Source organism: Struthio camelus, chromosome 2, assembly GCF_040807025.1.
Source record: "Struthio camelus isolate bStrCam1 chromosome 2, bStrCam1.hap1, whole genome shotgun sequence".
In the NCBI taxonomy this organism is placed as follows: Eukaryota; Metazoa; Chordata; class Aves; order Struthioniformes; family Struthionidae; genus Struthio; species Struthio camelus.
The window spans coordinates 97,738,070-97,761,527 of NC_090943.1; the positions used below are offsets into that span (position 1 = coordinate 97,738,070).

Genomic DNA, 23,458 nt, shown 5'->3' on the forward strand with positions numbered 1-23,458 from the left:
AGAGAAGCGGGAAGCTGGCACAAGTTGTTTCTGCCCATCCCTGTTAGTCATGATTATAAGCCAAGAGACTAACCGGCAATGAGCAGACAAGAAAGCTTGGCAGCAGCCACCGAGGGGGAACTATAATCAAGTGGGAAATAGGTGAGAGAAGTGAAGCAGCTGACAACAGAGCAGAGAGCATGGGGAGAAAATGGTCCTGCAGTTGCTTCTAAATATGCTGCTCTCCCCTGCAAGAATGCAGTTGCAAGCAGGCAACTGGCACAGGGGTTGTACGTTCCAAGGAAAACCTGCAGGTTTCCAGGAAAGCCTGCAGAGCTTTTGCATGTTTGCCTGAACAAAACCCCTTCTTTGAGGGTCTTCTATTGTTGCCTTACGGATGCTTTTGCAATTTTCAAAATTGCAGAACTTGGGGGGGCTCATTTTGAGTTTCTGGTCAGTTATTTACCACAATACAGAAACATTCCTTATGAGGGGTCTCAAAACTCTTTCTTGCCCTAGCCTTCTCCCCTTGCCAGTTCGTTTCAAAACAGATGGAAAGGTATGATTACAAGGTCGTACGTATACTGTCATTTACTAAGGCTAGAATGAAAATAAGAGTGAGTGTCACGTTTGAACTCCAAAAATACCCGGTTCAGAGCTTTATCCGACTGATCTTCTTTTGTCTGGCCTTTGCTCTTCATTGCAGGTGTTGCAGTCCTAGAGCTGCAAGGGGGTCCGAGGCTTTTAGCACAATAGTCCCCAACCGGTGGCCCGTTGCAGCTCTTACTGTTGCTCATAGGCACCCGGAGCTGCTGCCACTTGAGGCCAGGTTGAGAGAGAGAGGGAGAAAAAGACAGCGTTGCTTACCGCGCGTTGCTCGCTTGTAGCCAACGGGCCAGCGCAAGCTGGGAACGGCTATTTTACAGTATTTTTACTCCTGGCCAGTAGAGCAGCTACCGGTAGGAGGGAGCGGGCTGGCTCTCCGCGGGCCTCGCAGCACATTGCACGCGCAGCCCTCCGGGAAGAGCAGCTGTTAGCGACGAGCCTATGTATTTTCGGCACATTTTCGAAAGCTTTCCCCTCATCGGGAAGGGGAAATTCGTGTGAAAGTGCGACTGCGCCCTTACCCCTATATAACGAGCACCAGCAGCTCAGTCGGTAGCTGGGTGCCTATAAGAATACGTTGCATATAATTATTTTTCCTCGTCGGTGGTGCAATTTCGACAGAAACCGGGTTTTACCGAGCGGGAACCGACAACCCGCAGGGGGGCAGCAGCCCTCCGCCGCCGCCGCCCCGCGGCAGCCATGTCGCCGCCGGGCGCCCTTCGCCTCGCCCCGCCCGGCGCCCTTCCACCCGCCGCCATTTCCCCGCCGGGCCCCGCCTCGCCCCGCCGCGTCCTCCCCGCCTCGGCCGCCGCAGCCATGTCGCCGCCTCGGCCGCGTCCCGCCCCGCCCGCTCCCAGCCGTGTCCCCGCCCGCCCCCAGGCGGCCGCCGCCGCCGCGACGCAGGGCGGATGATGATGATGATGATGGCGGCGGCGGAGGAGCTGGGCTTGCTGGAGTGCAAGGTGTGCTTCGAGCCGTACGGGCCCGGCGGGCAGCGGCGGCCCCGCAACCTGCCCTGCGGCCACGTCCTGTGCCTGGGCTGCGCGGCGGCGCTGGGCGGCGCGGGGCGGCGCGGGCTGGAGTGCCCCTTCTGCCGCCGCACCTGCGGCTCCGCCGACACCAGCGACTGCCTGCCCCTGCTGCAGCTGCTGGAGGCCGTGGGCGCCGCCGCCACCAGCCTCCCCCCGGCCGCGGCGGGGGCGGCCGGCGGGGGCCCGGCGGGCCCGGCGCTCCGCCTGGCCTTGGGGGGCTGGGGCGCGTTGGTGAACCCCACCGGCGTGGCGGCCTGCCCGCGCTCCGGCCGGCTGGCCGTGGCCCACGACGGCAAGAAGAGGATCAAGGTGTTCGGGGCGAGCGGGGCCTGCGTGCAGCAGTTCGGGGAGCGGGGGGACGCGGGCGGCGACGTCAAGTACCCGCTGGACGTGACGGTCACGCTGGACGGCCACGTGGTGGTCACCGACGGCGGAGACCGGGCGGTGAAGGCGTTTGATTTTGACGGGAGGGGGACGCTGGCCCTCCGGGAGGGCTTCTGCCTGCCGTGGGGCTTGGACACCACCCGGGAGAACGAAGTGGTCGTGACCGATTCGGAGGCCGGAGCCCTGTACCTCTTGACGGCTGACTTCGGGAAGGGGAAGCTGAAGAAGTCGCAGGTGATCCAGTCTAAACTAACCAGCCCGAGAGGCGTCGCCGTCTCTCAGGCCTCGGGCGCTATTGCAGTCGTAGAGCACCTGAAAGCCAAAGGGCCGAACAACAGCAGCACCCGCGTGAAGATATTCAGTGCGGACATGAAACTCATCGGCCAGATGGATAGTTTTGGTCTGAACCTCATCTTCCCCTCCAGAATATACGCTTCGGCTGTGGCCTTTGACAAAGAAGATCATATTATAGTAACGGATGTCTGTAACCAGGCTGTGCTATGTTTGGGGAAACCTGAGGAGTTTCCTGTTTTTAAGCCTATAATCAGCCATGGGCTTTCTTATCCAGTAGGACTGACTTACCTGGCCAATAATTCCCTCGTCGTTCTAGACGGTGGTGATCATTCAGTGAAAATCTATAGCTCTACCTGAATGGGTTTAGATTTTGACTGCTATAGATTCACTCTGTTTTAGGCCAGGAAGCAAGCAAAATTTCTGTTCTAGTAGACAAGTAGGTGGGAGGTAATTTCCAGCCTTTGAGTGAAATTGCCCTCCTTGACCAACGCTCATCAAAGCGCTTGCCTGTCTGTGTGAGAAAACCTGACCATTGCAGGCGGTACTCGACAATGAATCAACCAAACAAATAACTTGGCATTTTAAAACTATTTCATACTTTGACAGCCAAACGTTTTTATGACATTTTGGCAAATAGTAACAACTTTTGGAATGGAGTAACCAAAGGCCTGCAGCTGAGAGAGAGAATGATATATCTTTTGTTTTACCTTTGTAAGGATTTAGTTTTCATTAGCTTTCTTTCTGAAGCAGAGAGACGCTCGCAAGTGACAGAGTGATTTCTCTTTCCAGGATTTCTGCAGGAGAAAGGAGACTAGCTTGATTTCTCCAGGATCTCTCTGACAGGAGAAATAGAAGTTTCCGTTCGAGGTCATTTGAATCCACCCGAGGTCAACTGTAATAGAGCAGCTATCACTCTTTAGTGAGTTATTAGTGAGTTATAGACTCAAAGCCTATTTTTTCCGTAGTAGGGAAATCACTTATGGATACCATGAAAGACAGTAAGCTATTACTGAATAAGTGTGGTCATTTGCCCTCCTGTTCCAGTGTTGGAGGTAGTCCTTCAGAAAGATGAAATGCGTCAGTGACGCAATGTTTGGAAGGTGCGTTTTCATCACTGTGCTTCAAGGGAAAAAAATAACCACATTTTTCCCCTGTGGCAGCTTTCACTCACGGGCTATACGTTAAATATGAAGAGTGAAATTTTAAAACATGCTAAAAAGGCGCAGTCTTAAGATTTGAAAATACCATGATAGGTGAATATTTGTTTTCTGCACTACTTTACTACGACCTTTACTAGAGTTGTACTGAAGCGCTTGCACTTCTTCTATAATGTGTAAGTCTTTGTCTGCCTGCAGAGATAAACTTGTGTGTAGTTACCAGCACAGGCTGGTAAGCTTTCTCTAAACGCTTGAAGATGTTTAGACCGGAAACGCTTCTGCGTATACAAAAGTAAGTTGCCCGTCTTGCTAACGCAGGTGCTCTTGCAGTATTGCCAGTACAGTCTGCATCTCTCTTTTCATTAATACGTTACTTCTGTGTCCACAGCTTTGGGATCCAGTTGAAAACTGGAGTGTTGATGAGCAGTGGAAGAGAAAGAGGGATGTGAACCTATTTTTTGCCAAGCAGATTTAGATCTGTTTATGTTTTCTTTGAAGGAGTTTCACTGTAGACATTAGTTCTGTTGCCTTATTGAACAGTCGAAATTAAAGTATATCTGAATTATTTTTAAAAATTGTTAACACCCCCACTAGGAAGTCACTGATGCATGTTTAGGCATTTATCTGCTGCTAGAATAATTACTTAGATCGTTCAGCACTAAAAGGCAGTTTGATGTAGATGTGAATGCTGTGTGAGATAGAGACAAGTAGGTTAAAGCTGCATTCAACTTTAATGGGTCACTTATTTATTCACAGAAATTATGAATGAGATGCTTTCTGAAAGCCACCTGAAATCAACAGGTGATCTTTCTATCCGTTATTTTTTAATCTGGCTTTTGGTCTTCCTTCCAGGGCATATAATAACTACAAATCTTGTTGCACCAGCGATTAACCAGATTCTTATTTTAAACGGGAGCATTTTTAGCCCTCTAATTCAAACGATGTATTAATTTATCTTATGTTGACACGTGTAAAAACAAAACAAACTAGCCATTAAGTGCAGCTGTTTGTAAAGGTTAATTCAATGGTGGCGTGCCAATAAAGTGAGATTTGTTTACTCCTATACTGAACAGTTTAGTGAAAACTCATTTTTTTTATCATGGGTTTCTGTTACCATCCGATTTATCCCTTTTAATTGCTCTATAGATTTTTTTTTTAAATTTGATGATATCCTCCTAAAGTTATTGTAGGGTGTATCGTATTGTTGCTATTGCAAAGTATATGAACCTGCACGCTTGGTCTTTTTAGCCTTGTCTACTGCCAAGCTACGCAGGAAGGGCCTTTGGTGGGACCAGAAATACTTCTTGGATATTCTGCAACAGGGGTTGTACTGCCCCGAGTAGAATACCTCTTGAGGAGTCAGGAAGGAAACTGACTCAGAGAAGCAGCCCTACCTGGGTTATATTCCTTTCTAGATGCCGAGAAGACATCTAACTGAGATGTATAAAAACAACTGAATAGCACTTCCTTTGAGGAACTGCCTTGTTTCCAAATGCATGTAATACCATGGATGCTTTATTCATACATAGTTAATAGTTTATGGCGATAGAAGTTGGGAACCTGAACACTTCCTCTGAACTGTAGGCTGTGAGCGTTCATCTCCTCAAACTTTCCTGTGCACCAGGATAATGGAGAGCAGGAGTTTGTTTTTGTTCCTGATCTCATGGATGGGCAAACTTCTAGTGCCTGCTGCCATATGGGCAACTTTCCAGTGGCTGAAATGCTGATTTTCAAATATTTGACTCATGCTGTTTTAAAGTCCACAGCAGTTCTCATTGTTGCCCATTCTGCTCCTGTCTCCTTTGGTGTATGACTAGAAATCACTTGACCTTTGGGTTCATAAGCAAAATAAATGTTGTGCCTTTGTTCCACATAGTCTGCCCTATGCCGTCTCCAGCAATCTGTGCTTTACCTAGTGCAGGCAGATGTATGCTTCTTCTGTGAATTATGCAGCTGTTTTCCTTTTGCTATAAAGCTCAGTGCGTAGCCTTGTACAACACTGCATTAAGGAAAGCATTGAATTCTATCCTAATTCATTTGACTTGGGTGTCAAAGAGCCATAAAGAACTGTATAAGGCACTTTAATTTAGAATTGTTCAGCATGTAAGGGAAAAGGCAGCAGTAAACCTGAAGTCTTTCTTTTGTCACACAAGAGAATTTGTGAGATAATGGGGGACAGAGATCCGCCAGAGCGTGGATAACAAACCAAAAAGCTGACTTTTTTCCTTACTTGTCTTTATGCATATGTGCACATCTCCCCTATAGCTATATATTGCCTTCAGGATGATACCGTTATGCCATCTGTTTTTCAAAGGCATCAAAGGGATGAACACTGCTCCTGTCCAACTGGAAGTCAGTCAGAATGTAGTCACAGTTTTCAACAGAACAAAACTTTGGCTCTGAGAGGGATTGCAAAAGGTGAGGAACCCATACTTGAACAGATATCACTAGGTCAGTGATGCTTTTGGGTTCTTACAGGGCATGTTCAAAACACGGATAGCTAGATAGGTCCTTACCCTCAGAAAGGAAAGCTAAGGTTTTCGTCTAGACTGTATAACGTGGGACTGTGTCTCCTCACTTCCGTTATAATTACCATTGCATTTATTTTAAAAAAGCAAAGAACCTAAACGAAGCTTTGAGTAATCCTCCGTATACTACATGCTTTCTCAATCTGCATTAAAAACAAACGTATCATGGACAATGTTTCCCTAATGTAATTTCTTCAGCCTCCGCTATAGATTGATATGTCTGTTGTACACACACAGAAGTTCCTATTTGATTTATTTTTAAGTCCTGATCTCAGGTTGCTATCACTGCATAAAAATATACCAGGGTAATTTTACAGTGTCTAGCAATAAAGAGATCAGAGGAGTTTCAGAAATGTGAATCTAAATTGTGTCCTATAACATAACTATTTTTTGTTATTCTCTATCTAAAATTATTTTGTAAAGAAAAGATACCAAACAAGGTATAATCTCCTTTATTTTGGCCACTGGCTGCCAGTTCCCTCTAGCCAGCAATTGTTGCTGTGCACACCAGTTTGATGTTTATATTTTCAGGAAATGTGCCGTAATGCCACCATAGCATTTTTAAACATATGCCAATTTCAGGTGAAGAGGAGACCTCCTCTAATGTCCAGCCCCTAAACTACTAAGCATTTTACAGAGCAGGGTCCGTCTAAATGATGGCCTTGAATACAGAAAATCTTTCCATCTTTTAAGGGTTGACAGAGATATAAAGCAACTTTCTCCTATGTGACAGAGGAAAAAAAAGTTGAAGAGAAAGATATGAAGAGATTCTTTCTTTGCAGGTGTGCTGATGCTACATTTCGGACTCGGCTAGGCATTTTCTCTAGGAGATGGAGATGTGCCCATTTTGGGCAGCTGTACAGACAGCACCACCATCTATGTTTCATCTGGGAAAGGTTGTTTCAAGTGCACTGAAGAAGATGGAGTTATGTCAGATGAAGAATTACGTAAGAAAAATAGTATCTTCTCAAAGATATTTACCAAATTAAAACCCAATACATTTTTGAATTAGGTTCTCTCTGACATTGCTTATTCTATATATCAAACAAATACATAGTTTAAATAAATGGATTTAGAGCAGTAATAAAAAGGGGCACAGAGGGTAGTGTTCTCTTAGAGGCATTGTGCATCGTGTTTCAAATGCAATGGAGTTTTTCTGGTGGATGGTCAGTAGCTGGTACAGCACCTAGGCTTTACTGTTGAATTTGCATGCTTCTAAGGCTGCTGGATTTGTGCAGCATCAATCCTCTTTTTTAAGAGATGGTCCCAGTCCTGGTATCCCTTGTCTGACCCCTCTGTGGCTACCTATATCAAAGTGCTGTCCAGCTCCCCTGGAACGGGGGGAAGGCTGGAGTTGGATGACTGAAACGAAGGAGAAAAGCACGTCCTTGCTTCAGCACGGTCTGACTAGCTTCAACAAAGCAGTGAGTTTGGACCAGGACCCTAGAAGTGGAAACTTCACTCTGGATTCTTGTTGCTTGGTACTGATGAGACCTATGGGGCAGGTGTCCCTCTGTCACTGTCATTGGCAAGGCCCACTTATACTTTAATTCTCTAGGGACCACATACCAGTTAAAATGAAAATGCTAGCTTTGCTCTTGAATTCCGAAAACCTTTGCAACTTTATTTTCAGTACCATCAAGAGGCACTGCTTTTGGAAGAGAACAAAAACTTACCTCCATAGCTTGTTGTGTCTTTGCTGATCTCTGACAATGAGTTTGTAGCTTCAGGATGGCTATGAAGTGTATAGGTCCACCCTGACCTCTGCTTCCTGAAGTTTGGTTTATGATCTTTAGTTGCTGAAAGAGGAAAGGAAGAGCACACTCTGTGCTGCAGTTTGGGTCCAGTATCCTGGCTGGACATTCAGACCCTGGATTTTGGGGTCTGTATACTTTTTTGACATTCTGATTGTGATCAGATTATGGGTGCTGCCTCCTGGTGTTCAGGAAGATGATTGTCCGCAGGTTCTGCAGAGATGTGCAATGCCATGTTCTCCATGACTAGACTTTTACTTACCGTGGGCTTCCTAGAAATCACGTCAGTAGCTCATGCATGTCTCTTCTCAGAGGCTCAGCCGTATGGCCTGCAACTCACCTTTGGATCAGAGCTTGTCTATGCAGAAGCATGATACAACGGAAGCAGCAAGATACAGATTTTGCAAAAGGAGTTCTAAAACTCACGCTTCATTCAGGCAACTCAGAAGAAGTGACAGATCATTCAGGAAGCGACAGAAGCCGAAGGCCTAGCCTCCACATAAGACAGTCTAAGTTTACTGATAATAGGCTTTTCTTCCCTCATTACCTTCAGTTCCCCTATAAGTAGACCAGAGACCTTCACATTGTATCCACTTCCCGACTCTAGAAAAGTCTGGGGGTAAAATGACTGATAAGAGATGGGTTCTTTTGTAACTTGTTCTTTTTTTATTGTGCAATGTCTTGGTGAGCTCTGTCCATTTCCAGTCCCAACAACTGTTGTTTCAGTTGCCAGCTCACTTGACCCAAGGGGTTCTCTTGGTTTGACCAGTTGTGCCCAAAAGTGCTTCCATCTGAACAGAGGATCTTCCAGGTTGAACACAGAGCCCCCAGCAGTGTGAGGAGCTTTTTCCTGACCCTGCCTACATGTTTTAACTGTATGTGAAGCCTGCAGAGCCAACACAAAGGCACAAATGAGGCACTGAAAAGAAAACAGAGATTGCCATTGTACAGATACGTACAGAGTTCAGTATTTCAAGAAGAATTCAAAAATTGCCATGTCACATAAATATCCACTGACTGTGAAGAGGAGCAGGTCCAGTAGACCTGAAATAAGGCATCAGTCTGCCTGCTATGTGGTGCCCCAACCATCTCGATCTCATTGGAGATGAGCTGAGAACATTTATATTTTGCCTGACTGTTCTTCAGCAGACCCATTATGGTAATGATTGCAGTAGGGAATTATTACCCTTAATTGCATGTGAAAATCCCAAACAGACAATTACACAACTGAAAATCTTTAAGCTTGAAATATGTTAAACCCATCTTTTTCTCCCCCTCTGCAATATACTGATTTGAGTTAGACATCAGTCAGAAGGAATATGTACTAGTTCTATGTTTCTCCATTAAAGGGGGCATTGACCATGCCTCCTCTCCGTATTACATTTTACACGTCAATAGTTCAACTCAATGTGCTAGTAATGTGTTTATATTTGATACTGTGTTACATAAACATACAGATATTCTCCAGAGTGTTTCCTTAATGCAACCTCTGTGAGATCTTCGTGGATAACAAACCAAACAGTATAAATGTTTTGGCTCTGCAGTTGCACACGAGAGCTGCAAATCCAGGGAAGCCTTTGGCAGATTTGAGACTAGATCTCAGACTTCCCATTACAAGGTTAGTGCCTTAATAAAGAAAGGAGAGTCTGTGTTTAATTATCCTTTAGTCTATGATTTGCCTTCTTGATTTTGTAAGGAGTTTTGACATTTTGTTGATGATCTTGTTACTATTAATTCCTTTGGTGTTCCCTATAAATCATGCAAATCTATCACGAGTTTCACAGAGTATTCTTAGATGATTGCTTCCAGGGTACTCCACAAAGCTGTGTAGTTACAAAGTTTGGAAACACTCCAAGAGGAGGTGTACTGCTGTGAAGCCACATTGCAGTGATCGAGTTTCTTATTTCATTTTGAGGATGGAAAGGAAGACAAGAGATTGAGTCTGAAAAGGAGAAGAAAATAATGAAGGGTGTGTGTGGCTTCAGTAGAAGGGAAACTCCCACAAAATCGGAGCACAGAGCACATCCACAGTCCCAGTAAAGGGCACGCATTCTTAAGACATGAAGCATTTCAGTCTGGAAAATGGGCAAGAAGATAAGACAATATTTGCCTCTTGATTAGTATTGAACTCCAGCAAGGGAATAACCGACTTTTAAATAGATTTTCACAGCCACAGTTAGGCACTTTTCAGATGGTAGTACTTAGAACTATCAGTCACTTTCAACTCTCTACTCCCACAAATGTGTGGGAACTAAATGTTTGGAGCAAACTAAGCATTTCACAGAAGTGTACTCCCTATAGATGAATAAAGGCACATATAACATTTTTCAAAAGACCCCTGTTATTGTAGGTAAATTTTGTCTTAGGTGAGTACTGTATGGGACAGTGTATTGAGGTGAGAATGAAACTCATTTTCATTGAATATGTTAGTTTTTTAAATCATGAAAATATCGCTAGTCAGAAGATTCCGTAAAGCATTTTAAGTATCTAGTCTAAATATAGCTATATGCTCTGTAATTAATAAAAGGTAAGCAATTTTAAACAGGATATAGGATTAGGGAGATAAAATTACAGCTTGGAAAATTAAACAGTTTATTTGAGGAAACTGTAAAAATGTAAAAAAAAAAAATCCATTAAAACTTGCCTTAAAAACTTATAGTACAGAGAAGATGATCTCAAAAGAACTGTCACATCTACATAATCTCAAAAGGTAATCCATCTACTGTCATTTGTTCCAAATGTAAATAGTCAAAAGATGAAAAAACACGTTAAACTATTATGCTCATCCAGCATGATTTCCTGAATGATATGGACTATGGAACGTAACCAATATTAACCAGTATTTAATAAATAGTGACTTCTGTTAAAAGTAAGAAATAAAAGTGTGTCCTTTACTAAGATGGTCCAAGAAGGTAACCTCAGATGAAATACAATCTCATCAGACATAGCTCTATAAGAGATCTACCAAAAAATATTTGACAGATTAAATATTAAAGATTTAAAATAGTCTTCATATGAAAAGGATATGACTGTCTCCCTTTGTCATAGTATTTAATTAGGTAGGAAGTAGGGCCCTTCTATTAGTCTACATCAATTTCCAATTTCCAATTCAATTTCTACATCAATTTTATTTTACAGCATGATATTATGGAGCCTGAAGTATTTCAAATATGTATGTTCTTCTTCTATTTTTATTATTCCTTACAGTGACTTGTTTGAGTTAAGGCTCGGTCTTTCATAAATAGTTTATCTATCTGTACGGGCATGAATACTGCAAATGGAATTGACCACATAAATAAACCCTGCAGGACTGGGCTTGAAGTCAGGGAGATCCAGACTAGTACGGAGATTTGCCTCGGAGAAGTCTCTGCAGCAGACTTCATTATGACAACTTCTGGGAATGCTAGTTGGTTTTTTTTACATGCCAGAAGTCCTATGCATGTTTATAATGTATTAAAACTAATTATGACTTTCTTTCAGCACCAGAAATCTTTTGCCAAACAAATTTCATGTAATTCTTTATTTTTTCTTATTTCTGTAACATAGTGAATACTTGTGTGGTTCCTAACAGTCCATCTGACCGAAGTGGATTAGTACAACACCTCCGTTTGGAGACGTGCAGTTGCTCAGTAACCAGCAATCTGGGACGAGACTCACTCTAAGCCGTCATCAGTGGAGGACTTAAACATGAACTGCTCTTGCAGATCCTGAAGAGGACGTAATTGGTCTTAGCCAACAATTTAAGACAGTTATGGAATGAAGTTTTCATACTGGTAAAGAGGACGTGGTAAAGAGGACATGGTAAAGAGGTTCTAGTCCCCAAGAAGACTATGTGCAAGGATTTCTAAGGTTGTGGGGTAGTTAACTTCCTTTTGTTTCAGTTCAGATTGAGCAACACAGGTCTTTCTTTAAAAAACAGATGATAACCTAACTGCTTTTTCCTATTACAGTAAAGCAAAATTGAGGTTAACCCAGACGCAGGATTAGACCTTTAGATCCCATGTAAGATCAGTTGTTTTGTGATGTTCATAAAGCTGTTTATGGATGGTATTATCATTACAATGCAACTGATACTATTTTCTCATATTTCTACTATGTCAGTATTTCTGAGATGAAAACCCAAAATACCCATTTAGAAAAAATGTACCTTGAAGGCAGAAGAAAAAATTCCCTTTCTTAAATCTCTTTCATCAGAGAAATGAGAGTCATTTGACCACATTCTTTTCAGACATTTATATCTAGCAATGGACTTTCACCCTTTCACTTTTGTGGAACTTGAATCTCAAGTCTTTTTCTTGATAATAAGCCTACATTTTTTATTTTTTAAACTCATTCCGTTATTCCTATTTTTGACTTTTGCAGGGACCTCACCCCTTCTTCCTAGTTTGTTGTTTAGTCCCTTAAAGGGGTTTTCAGAAATACGTTTCTTATTAGGCATTGCTTAGTCAAATTGTGGGGGGCGGGGGGGGAGGTGTGTGTGTCTGTGTGTGTGCGCACACACACGCACACGTGTGTGTTCACACCGTTTTGATTTCAGAAGGAACAATCCACCCAGAGCTTCAGTCCATGTTTTGGTTTTGCTGTGTTTCTTTTCTAAAACAGCCTTTCATCTTTACTGTCAGATTAAAGGGAGGAAACCTCAGATCACAATATGAATGGTGAGAAAGCACTTGAACAATTCATGAAATGCATTTTGGAGAAAGGCGTGCAAGTTTTATTACAAGACAAAATGCGGCGAAGGACTGTAGAATTGAAACTTGTGCAGACTAACAGTTTTAGGAACCCTTCTACACCAGATCACCCTGAGCAACTCCATTTGTAGTAGTGATTTTGCAGGGAAAATCTAAATTAGGCAGCAAGTCACTGGCATTTTTGCAGTTGTCTGCAAGAGTAGCAGACTAGTCCTAATGATCCAGTACAGAGGCCTTCCTGTACTGGATTTTGAAGATGACTTCTCTGACTCCTCTGAGTTTCACTGTCAAATGCTGGTATAGACTCAATACTAGGAGCTTGGAAGCCTCCATAGGCAGTCTTTTCCTCTAATTTTTTTCTCCTGTAAAGAGAGAGTACTTGTTACCGTTCCATTAGCTATGAATCAAATAGGATAAGATTTGAAGTGAAATGACAATAAAGTTCTCCCAGCGGTTCCAGTATTTGACCAGTATTCAAGCTAAAAAGGAGAGTGTGATCTGTTGCTGATTATTCTTCTGTTGATTATTAGATGATCATATTTGAAAAGTTTTCTTCAGGCTAGGGAGAACTGTGTGTGTGGCTGCATGATTGGGTGCTTTGTTTTTTAAATAAAAGGTCTTGAGTCTTGTTACGCACTTTAATTAGCACCTGCAGCTCTTGTTTTCACCTTATACAGGAACTGATGAAACCTGTTAAACTTAATAGGAATCTTCCTGTTGACTTCAATAGACATTACAGGGGATCCAAGATCTGTGGTGAACTAACTTCCTTATGTTTTAACAAAGGCAATTCCACCTCCTCTCTCAAGGCTTTAACTCGCTCGGCTTCCTTAGATGCAGACCTCCAAAGGTTTACCGTTCTCCTTTCTAGTCTCTTTCGAGCAATAGCTTCTTTTCTCCTCCGCGCTTTGGGATGATACGCGTGTTTGGCTAGAGCACATATTTGCAGGCATCACTAAGAAGTAATTGCGTAAGGTAAAATTCTGGCTTGGCCAGCATGCTTACTTAGTAAGCAAGCTTGGTGGAGTCCCTGCTCCCTGCCCACCCTCTTCCCATGGGCAGCCAAGAGGGGCAGAGCCCAGGTTCCAAGTGTCGTGGGGGAGCGGCCAGCACGGTTTATCTTATTTCTGAGAGCAGAAAGGAAACCCCCAAGGAGACTGTAACTGAGGCTGATGGGTTAATAAAAATTCTGCACTTTCATTTTAAGAGACTGCTGCCACATATCAGACTGTCTTTGTTTACAGCTTTCCTATCTATATCCACTGAGCAGAAATTATGTCTCTGGAAAAAGAACCCGAGTGTTGCTGAAGGTTAGATAGACTGCATGCGCTAACAGAGGAGACTTGGAGACTGCAGATTGAATGTTTCTACCTATCGTGATCTGCTCTGTGGTAAGATGTAGACCTGCACTTAGCAAATGCATAATACTTACTGTAATGCTCTGGACAGTGTTCGGAAACTGGCTTCCTGCTCACAAGTGTGCTTAGTCTCAATTCAGGATTCACAGTCACAATAGAACTGCAGGGATCTGCTTGACTCATACTTGCATACCAGACATTCCTTATAATAATGATGAAGAAGGGTGAGGGCTTTCTAGGGTAGGGGGAATAATGGAAGGGTTGTCCTTTCCTTCAATTCCCTGGGGCCTGCCTCCTGATTTAAATTGTAAATAATGTTAGAAACTAGCTGTGGCAGTTAGTTTTTTTCTTAGGATGAATGTCTAACTTATGTTATATATATAAAGTGGGAAAAAAAGGAAATTGATATGGTTAAAATGAATGTCTTTTAAACTCATTTTCTTACATCAGTTCCTTTTTAAAAGTTATTAGTTATGTTAATAACAGGTAGGCAATATCACTATATTTCCTTTGGAGCCCTATGATCTTACTTTTTTATAAGTACAAATCTTCTTTTTCTTTTCTCTTCCCTTTCCACTATCATAAACTATTCTCATCACTATCACGTTTGAAGTGATACCAGGAAGGTACCTGGTATATGTCCAAGAGGGTCAGCAGGACACGTTCCCTGCTGTCACAGGCGCCTCACCTTTCTTAATAGCATCAAACTCTTTCATAAAACTAACTAGGTTTATTGCTTAGTCTTCTGATTAAGAGGTAATTCATTCCTCTGGGAGCTATAAATCATCCAATTTCCAACCCAAATGTATTTCCAGATAGCTTATATCCTTTTGTTCTTGTGCTAACGTTTTCCATTAGCTTAAGTAGCACCCTGCTTTTTGACTGGCCTTAAAGGAAGCATAAATAGCCGTATCCCCTCTCAGTCTTCATTTTGCTAGACTAAACAAACCAAACTCTTCTAGTCTGTTCTTGTTTCTTAAGATTTGTTGCTCTCCAGTCCTCCCAGTAACCCTTTTCTGGGTCTGTTCCAGTTTGAACTCCTCTTTCCTAAACGCTCCCATAAGACCTGTACCAGGTGAACTTTCACCAGTGCTTTTCACAATGTCATCAATACCTCCTCTCTCACATAGGAAATAAGGGAAGTGATACAACCCAAACCACATATGCTTTTGTCATGGTATCTCTTTGTTGTGAATCCAGTTTGAATACCCATAGACTTATTTTCCTTGCTATAAACTAATGAAGAAAGCTATGTGAGTCTTGGGGGGGTGGCGGTGGGGTCCCCTATGGCCAAAAAGGGATGTCATACAGTTAATTGTCATCAGTAGCAACACAAATGTAAAGAAACCAATCAGTAGTATATCATTTCTTTCCTTGACAGCTAAGGAAGGTGAGCTGTATAGTTCATGAATAGCTGTTACAGTAGAATAGAACGGTTACCTGGTTATAAAGTTAAGATTACAGGGATGTTAAGTTCCCTGCCAGAAACCAAATCCCTCTTGAAATGACAGAAGAGTTCACTTTGGAGTGAGTAAAAATTCCAGTCAGACTCCCACAGTGCAGGAAAATGCATCTGAGCTAAAATATCTGTGCATCTTTGCTGACTGCAGTTTAAAGCTAATGAATTAGTATATGTATTATAATTTTATTTTATAAAGATAAATTTTTCTACTTTTGTTTCCTTCTTTGTCTCCCATCAGTTTCCAGGCTATAGCTGCACTAGTCTGAGTCTAACCTAATTTATTTCTATTGATAAGACTTTTCATCTCTAGGTGGCAATGACCATTAAAATTCCCACAATAACTTGAAACTTTGTCTTCCTATTAAGTGATAGGAGATAGGGAATAAAGCTCCCTGCCCCCCGTTCTTAAGTGAGTTGAGCAAAGGGATAATCCTCTGCAGAATATTAATATAGGTAAATGTAGCTAAAATTAAGCAGCTACTTTCACAAATAGGTTAGCCATCTCCACTGCGCTGCATATAGCACTGAAGTTTCTAAAAGACTCTTGCAATATTGTGTCAGAGGCAGAAACAAAATGTCTGATCTGATCAGGTGAATTACATTTGATATTATTTTCCCTCACAGGAAGGAACATTTCAGCTTGGAGACATGACTCATTCTGCCTTGGAGACGTTCAGTGTAATTGTTAACCTTCAATTCCAGGGTGCAATCTACTCTCGCTTATCTAGGTCAGGAATGGAGGCAGAGGTGGGGAACAGGTAAGGACCTCACCTAGGTAAAGCAAAACAGATCATTCAAAATAGATGTAAATTAGGCCGTAAGAACAGGTTTAGTCTGTTCACCACTGAAAGAGTCTATAGGCCAACTCTGTTCCGAACTCAGATAGCTTTAAACAGTAGTGCCTGTTAAAAGCAATATAGTACATAGGAATCTAAATACACAATCGACAACCACCGTATATAGTTGTGAGCAGCAGCTCTCAGACAGGGTAAAGTTTTGGTGCATGTATTCTGCATTTATTCCTAACATTGACAATTAGAACTTCTTTTCTTCTGGGGTGTCAGAACAGCATCTGTCACCACAGCCCCTTTCTAGGCCCAGAGTGTTGCCATAAATATGTTGGAGATAGATTATGATTTTCTTGCCTCCAGCGCAGTTTCAGAGACGCAGTCAAAATGGATCTGTGATAAGGCAGAGGTGGCAAACATCCAGGCTGACTAACATCCAGCTTGAATTTGGAGCAGAAAGGAAGTGGACAAGCAGTCTGAAAATCTAACTGAGAGCGCTGGGTAAAATCCTGCTCTCATGTAATGTGTTGTAAATTCAAAGTACTTCTTCAGTGGAGTTATCCCCGAAGCCCACTGATGAATATGAGAGAGAAATTTGGTTCCGAGTGTACAGTTATGGGCAGGGCACTTGCCTCCCTACGTCCTCTCTAAAAGTTCACATTTTTATGCAGTGAAAAAGACAAGTTTGTGTGCAAACTGGAACCTTAGTTTATGCATATAAGGTCATATTTTATCTTACCTCTCCAATATGAAATATTTCTCCCCTTTATAATAGCCAGGTCTGCCTCCTATATGGTAAATATTATCCTAAAAAATAAATAACTATCCATCCTTCCATTTTCATCAATATCAGTGGAAGACTTATCAATTATTTTGTACTAGGATTTCTTCCTATGCTTCTTCCTAATTTAAAAATAATACAATGGATTATTAGCCTTAAAAACATCTGTTAGTGTCATTATATCGTATTTGTTCATTTCACCTCTTTCTCCCAGACCGGACAACGCTATAAGGGGTTCTGGGTTGAAAACAAGTTTTGTTTTTCTTGTAGATCATAATTTAAAAAAATGCTCAGCAAAAATTAGGAAACACAAAGAAAACTTTAATTTTGGTCAATCTTACAACATCTGTGACTTGGGTTAAATTTGCTCTTAAAAATTTGCTTCAGTGTAAGTATCTTGTAGACTTTGGGTGCTGCAAAATCAAACACTGGTTTTCTTTTGACACTTTCAATATTGAAAGAAGGAAAACATTACTCAGCTTTCCAACCTCTCACTGCTGCCACCTCCTCCTTTTCTCTGGCTCCTGTGACACAAAATGAAGTTAGACGTGCTGGTGACAGCGTGCCCCAGTCAGACACAGCAAGATATTTGCTGGGGACATTGCTGACAAGATGGATATTCTTGGCAGGCATAATGACCTTTCTCCCCGCCTTGAGTGGAAGAAACGAGGTCAATGGAACACTGTGCCCTGCGAGCAGGACTTCAGGGATTAACTCCGGAGGCCAAGTATTACTCCCCAGTTTCTATGTCAACAAGTATTGCAGTCGGTCCTCCAGCTTAGAATATACATTTTTTGTTACACTGGAAAGACATGGACATGACTTAATGTCAATTCACATTATCTCTGTTATGCCTTGGGAACATCAGGCGCAGATGGAGGATCCCAGCAGAATTTAGTAGGGAGTGTGATATTTTCTTTCCCCTCCTTGTTGAACTGTGGATTGATGGACAAATCCATGGAAATGCTGAAAGGGAAGAAATAAAAATGAAACAGATGGAAAGCAAGAGCTGGACAAAGGCTCGATCCTGCCCTCACTGAAGCTGCAAAATTTCCTTTGACTGCAGTGATGCGGAACCGGAACAAAATATGGGGGTGAAGGAAAGCAGGGACTGGAAAAGAAAATCAGGGAAGCGTGGCTTCAATTGATTTTGCCCCTGTGTTCACACCCTTGTTCCCCTCACCTGCCCTCCGCATTCACTTTCCTTGGCTCTCATCTTTACTCCTTGCTGAAGCACTAAGCTGTCATTTCTCATCTGGTATCTTCCATCCATCAGCATGTCTGGGATAGCTGGCAGCTAATTCTGATGGGTGAATGACACATGAAGATCCCTTGCCAGTCGCAATGGGGCGTGAATTGATCAGGCTAACAAATGTTGACAGGTGAGAGACATTCACCCAAAGTTGCTACTGGTAGTGAAGACAGAGATATAAAGGGTTCCATATGGTAGCTGTGTTGATGTAATGCCAGAAGATAAGCATCCTAGTGGCCTGAATTGCACTCACTTCCTTCTGCCATTTTCTTTCTCATTCTCCAGCATATTCCAAGCATCCTCTTTCCTTGTCAGTGCAAAAACATAGTTACATGTAGGAACAAGCACTATCACTGAAGTCTTATTCCAAATATGTAAAAACTATTACTTATCAGAAAAAAAAAATACAAAGACATAACATAAGGATAAAAAGCAATTCAATATTTGTACTTTGAAACTTACAAAGATTGAAAAAGCCTCACTGAGGTTTTACCTCTTCTTTCTCGTCTTTTCCATCTTGCTTTTTGCCTCCCCTTCTTATTCAATTTCTGCTCAGTTTGGAGACTTGCAGTACACTATTTTGCCCTAGAATAGCTGATATTGTCCTTTGGCGTTCTTGTATTTTAAGTGAATTAGAGAATGTTTCAAATAAGGACAAAGTGTCCGAAACTTTTTTCCAAATAAAATGTTGTTATAGATACCTGGCATACTCTTGCTTTTCTGACATAGATATGTGTAGGTGTCTGAAATCTCACATATGTATATACTTCTCTATGGACTCTGACTCGCAGAGCCAATTTTAAGCATTTTTCTTAAACAGTTAATAAGCGAATGCTAGAATAGTTGGATTTTAGCATGTCGCATCTATGTTCCGTGATGATGCTCTGTGGAGACACAGAGCTCTGAGAGCTCCACCTACCTTCTAGCTCTTCCTGCCCTATCTTTTCATTTACAGGTGCTATGTCTGGAAGACCATTCCTTCTGCTGTGAATCTAAAGAGACTGTCTTCCTGATTCAGATCTTGTAGTTATGTGGTAAGTTTTACACTGCTGTTGTAAAGTCATGATACTCCATGTTGTTCAGACACAGACAGCTATTAAAAAGAAAAGAATAAAAGGAAAGGCTTTAAAAAAACGAGATTGGGAGAGAAAAGCCTGGATGATTCTAAATTTTACAATACCTTAAATAAAGACAATAATTGCTCAGAAAACACTAAGTAAGCCTGGAAATGTTTTCTTAGTTTTCATTTGCCACTATTTTCCTCCATTACTTAAGGAAACAGGAATTTACTTGCGATCAGTATATTACTTTATAAAATTTTGATAACCTTGTTTTTCACAAAGGGGTACACAAGACACATCTCAATAAAGATTTTGATGCCTGATTAAATTAGTTGATTTTTCAGGGTATTGCAGACGGAGAGGTCTGATCTTCAGCATCCCCCCAATCTGGGCAAAGAGAGAAATTAGGGCTACAAGTGCAGCCAGCAACCTGTGCTTGCCTTCTTCTCCACATACTCAGCACTTAGGAACTCTCTTATCTCTCAGCACGTCGTGCAGTTTTACCACCTACACTGTAGATAACTATCTTCGCTATGATGGTGTCTATGTGCAAACAGGGATTTATCTTGAGGCACCTTAGTGTAAAAACAAGCCTTTGAAAACATTTGAGAGTCTTGTGCTGGTAAGCTTGATGCTTAACAATAGTCATAATAAAAGTGATATTACCTTCACTTTTTATTTAAATGTTAAATAAAGATTCCAAACGTGATGTGACAAAGTGATCTGTACCTCAGAGGTAGGCACATCACAGAGCATCTTGCAGAATTGGGCTTTGGTGTATGTGACTAATCAACTCTAAATGCCTTTGGAATCCTCTTAAAACTAAAGAAACACTAGCAGATTAAGTCCTTTCACGGAAACCACAGATTCCATTAGTCACACCATCAGATAATAGAATTTGTTAGTTCTGTACCAAAACGTAAATGAAAGTCAAACCAGTTGCACACATGCAAGTGAAGACTTGATTATTTGGCTTCTGTTTCATTTCTGGATGGTGGCAACAACTTTCTGACCCTGTGGAGCTTCTGCCCAGTGAGGTTTTGAAACAGGTCTTGGCTATTCTTTGCTTGTAAGATGGTAGCGGTAAATTCTTTTCCACTGATCTTTTGACCAAAGTTAATATCCCCCTACTCACACAGTCAAGAATTTGCTTTCCTGGCACATACACTCTGGCTCTTACATCAAGTCCATTTCTTCTTTCTCCCTCTTAAGGGATCTTAAAAACTGCTTCCCAATACTGCAAGTTATATATATATACACCAGTTCTGATATTCAAGTCCATGAGAAACTAATAATTTTTTCAGGCCTGATGATTCTGTCAAGCGTATTAAGACGATACTGGTGTACTGAAGTCCAGATTGCTCTTCGGGCTAGGTACAATGAGAGATCTAATGGGACCCCTCTAACATAAGTTCCTTGCTGTTCTGCTGTAGTGCCAAAAGTTCAGAGGAAACCAAAAATACAGTCTGCTACATGCATGCTGCCTAACAGATGTTGTCAGGTATTGATACAGGTGTTGCCAAAAACCCTTCCTTGGGGGACAGAAAAGCATGTCATTCTTGGTAGTTGTTTTTCAGGACATGCTGATGCGAATGAAAGAACAAAAATCCTTTTCCCATTTAGCTTGCATCAGAAGAAATCAGGTTTTCACAAGAAGAGAACAGCTACAGTCTATATTAGGACAAATTAGGTTGCATCTCCCTTTTCAGACTCCTTTCCATGGCTGGCTTTCTGCATCTGCAAATGGCTGAATGTCTTTCAGAGGCTTATTCCAGACATCGGCAAGAAATTGTTTTCAAGACCTTTCCCACAGCCAAAATCATAGACCATCTCATTAAGACACCCTTTAGTTTCCCTTCCTCAAATTTCATTGTTTTTATATAATCTTGCATTGATACATTTTTTCCACTAAGAGGTGGAAAATAGAGATCTTCCCAAAATATCTTGGCCACCATTCCCAATAATACTCAAGTTTTGCAGAACTCATTTTTGCACGGTCACTGCAGATATCATGCCTTATCTCGAGCCCATGCTTACTTTGATCTGGGTTCTTACAGTCTACAGTCATACAGTCATAGGTGGGATGTCTCATTTCAACGTCTCTCCTTTTCTTTCATGGCTGAACCGTATACTTCTGCATTTCACAGCAAACTTCATTCCTTATGCCTACTTCCAGAGGCAAGAAATCAACATGTACCAGCTCCAGAGGCTTATTGCTAGTGACATTCTCCAGATACCCAACTTTACTTGGTAAAGTTTCTCTTTCACCACACTAAGTGCATATCTCACATTTCCCTTTAGCATTCCTGCAACCACTGGCCATTCAGGGGCAACTGGACCTACTCCAGATATGTTCCACGCTCCTCTCTGCTCTCAGTTCTTCTCATTCGCTACCCAAAACTCTTCAGGCTGGCCAGGAGGGAGGGGAAACTGGGGGAGAAATGACACGACTCTGTACCTTCTCAGTACTGTCAGTTGTTTTTACCTCTTTTTGAAATGTCTGTTGTTTCTCAGTGCAGCCACCCCTTAATCATTTTTTGATTTAGCCCATTTTCCTTAGAATAGTTTAGCCTCAGAGTAGACAGAATAATCACAGTTGGGTTTTAACCTGTCTTTTCAGTAAGCAAAATGCTACAGATATCACTAGTTTGTGTCTGGATTTCCTGCCAGTTAGTTGCATTAGATGGTAAGAACTGATTCTATGGAATATATTTCCCTGAAGCCAAGGAAACACCTTTGGGGAAAAAACAAAGTTTTAACAAGACACTTCAAAAAGGCAGCTATCCTGGGATCATAAACCTACTGCAGTTTTAGTAAAAATCTTCTTGGCTTATCCATTGAATGCTCAGCTGTCCTTGGAGCTCCTGGTTGCTAAGATAATTAGTGTTTATAATGTTTTTCCCTGATGCTGAACTCACTGCTAGTGAACGGACTCAACTCTTTCCTGTGGTATTTGGGCAGGCACTTCTTAACAATTGCCAGTTGTTGTCTGGAAGAGAAGCACCATATGAGCATTCTCAATATTTCACAGACAGCCCTTTTCTAAGGACAAAAAAATTCCAGCCTGAGAATGGGGCAGTTTTATCTGACCGTAGCCTCTGCATCCAAGCCTTCCAAACACATGCAAAATACACAGTTCACCTAGATAATCAGTGTGTGATGCTCAATTTAGTGTTTATCTGTTGTTTATCAGCTGATACCTGCAGCAAGTCCATTTCCATTCAGCCTAAAACTTTGAAAAATCCTTCTTCTGGTTTCTAAACACCGTCATCTCACTCAGAAAAAATGATTATGCATGTACTTCCCATAATTTTTACTTTGAGATGCTGGAGCCTGGCAGGTGCTTGCACAAGTCCAAACAGAGAGGAAGGGGGAAGGTGGAGTACATGCTGTCTTTTTCTCCCCGCCTGACCCCAGACGGGGCAGGCATCTGCTCCCAGCTTCCTGCATCCTCAGAGGTCTCCACTTGTCAAGAGCTGGTAGGAGCAAGCTCCCTTCCTTTCCAAACATCAAACCAGAAGGTTTTCATGTGTATCTGGTCAACTTTAAAATGATAAGTGAATCATATAAATTTATAGCCAACTTATCTGGAACTGTCAATGCCCTTACCCCTATCCCAGCCTTTTTGGACAACATGTCTTCTCTGCATGCCTCCGTACAACGACCTGCTCCTTCACTGGCATCCTCCACCTTTCCATCCTATCCTGCCTAACGACCTGCCCCGTGGACAGTACCCAAGCCCCTTCCCAATACTTTACCTGGCTTTAAATGCTTTTTTTTTTTTTTGTTCTTGTTTCTCACACCGTTTTTCACGTTTTGGACCCATCTCATCTTTTGCAGGGCAAGCACGCAAACTTTATTTCCAGAGAGAAACTTCACCGCCTTACAATCGTGCTGCGAATTCGCCCCTGCACCTGGGCCCTAGGCTTCAGGAAAGGCCGAGGGAAGCAGGAGGGACATCGCGGCGGCAGCGCGGTGCGGCGGGGCGAGGCAGGCCCGGGGCGGGGGGCGCCCAACGGAAACCGCCCCGGCGGGGGAGGCCGTTGAGGCAGACCCACGGAGCGGGGGGGGGGGGGGGGAGCAAGCCTTACGTGAGGCGGCAGAAAACATCCCCCCCCCGTGCCCGCAGCCCCTCAAACGGGCCGCGCCGCCTTGCGCCGCGCTACGCTCAACCCCCTGTCCCCGCCCGTCAGCCCGCTGCCCCCTCCCCGTTACGTGACGGTTGGGGGGGGGGGCGACGTCCGGGCATAAGCGCATCCCACCCCCCCCCCCCGCCTTCACAGCCCCCTTTACGCATGCGCGGGCCGGCGCAGCAGCGCCACCTCGCTGCCC

At 42.7% G+C, this 23,458-nt stretch overlaps 1 protein-coding gene and 1 long non-coding RNA gene across 2 annotated transcripts; one reads left to right on the forward strand and one right to left on the reverse strand.

The window, feature by feature from the left end:
• The first annotated feature begins 1,450 nt into the window (after positions 1–1,450).
• NHLRC1 (NHL repeat containing E3 ubiquitin protein ligase 1) lies at positions 1,451–23,100 on the forward strand. Its single transcript, XM_068931710.1, has 8 exons — positions 1,451–3,224; positions 5,766–5,869; positions 6,762–6,926; positions 11,280–11,582; positions 13,669–13,815; positions 15,869–16,002; positions 17,443–19,099; positions 22,967–23,100. The coding sequence occupies exon 1, from the start codon at positions 1,494–1,496 to the stop codon at positions 2,649–2,651; it is 1,158 nt and encodes a 385-aa protein (XP_068787811.1). The 5' UTR covers positions 1,451–1,493; the 3' UTR covers positions 2,652–3,224; positions 5,766–5,869; positions 6,762–6,926; positions 11,280–11,582; positions 13,669–13,815; positions 15,869–16,002; positions 17,443–19,099; positions 22,967–23,100.
• On the reverse strand, positions 17,114–22,973 carry LOC138065971 (uncharacterized). Its single transcript, XR_011139039.1, has 2 exons — positions 22,885–22,973; positions 17,114–19,158 (listed from the first exon to the last, which is right to left on the reverse strand). It is a non-coding gene; the product is annotated as an uncharacterized lncRNA (long non-coding RNA).
• Positions 23,101–23,458: the final 358 nt, after the last annotated feature.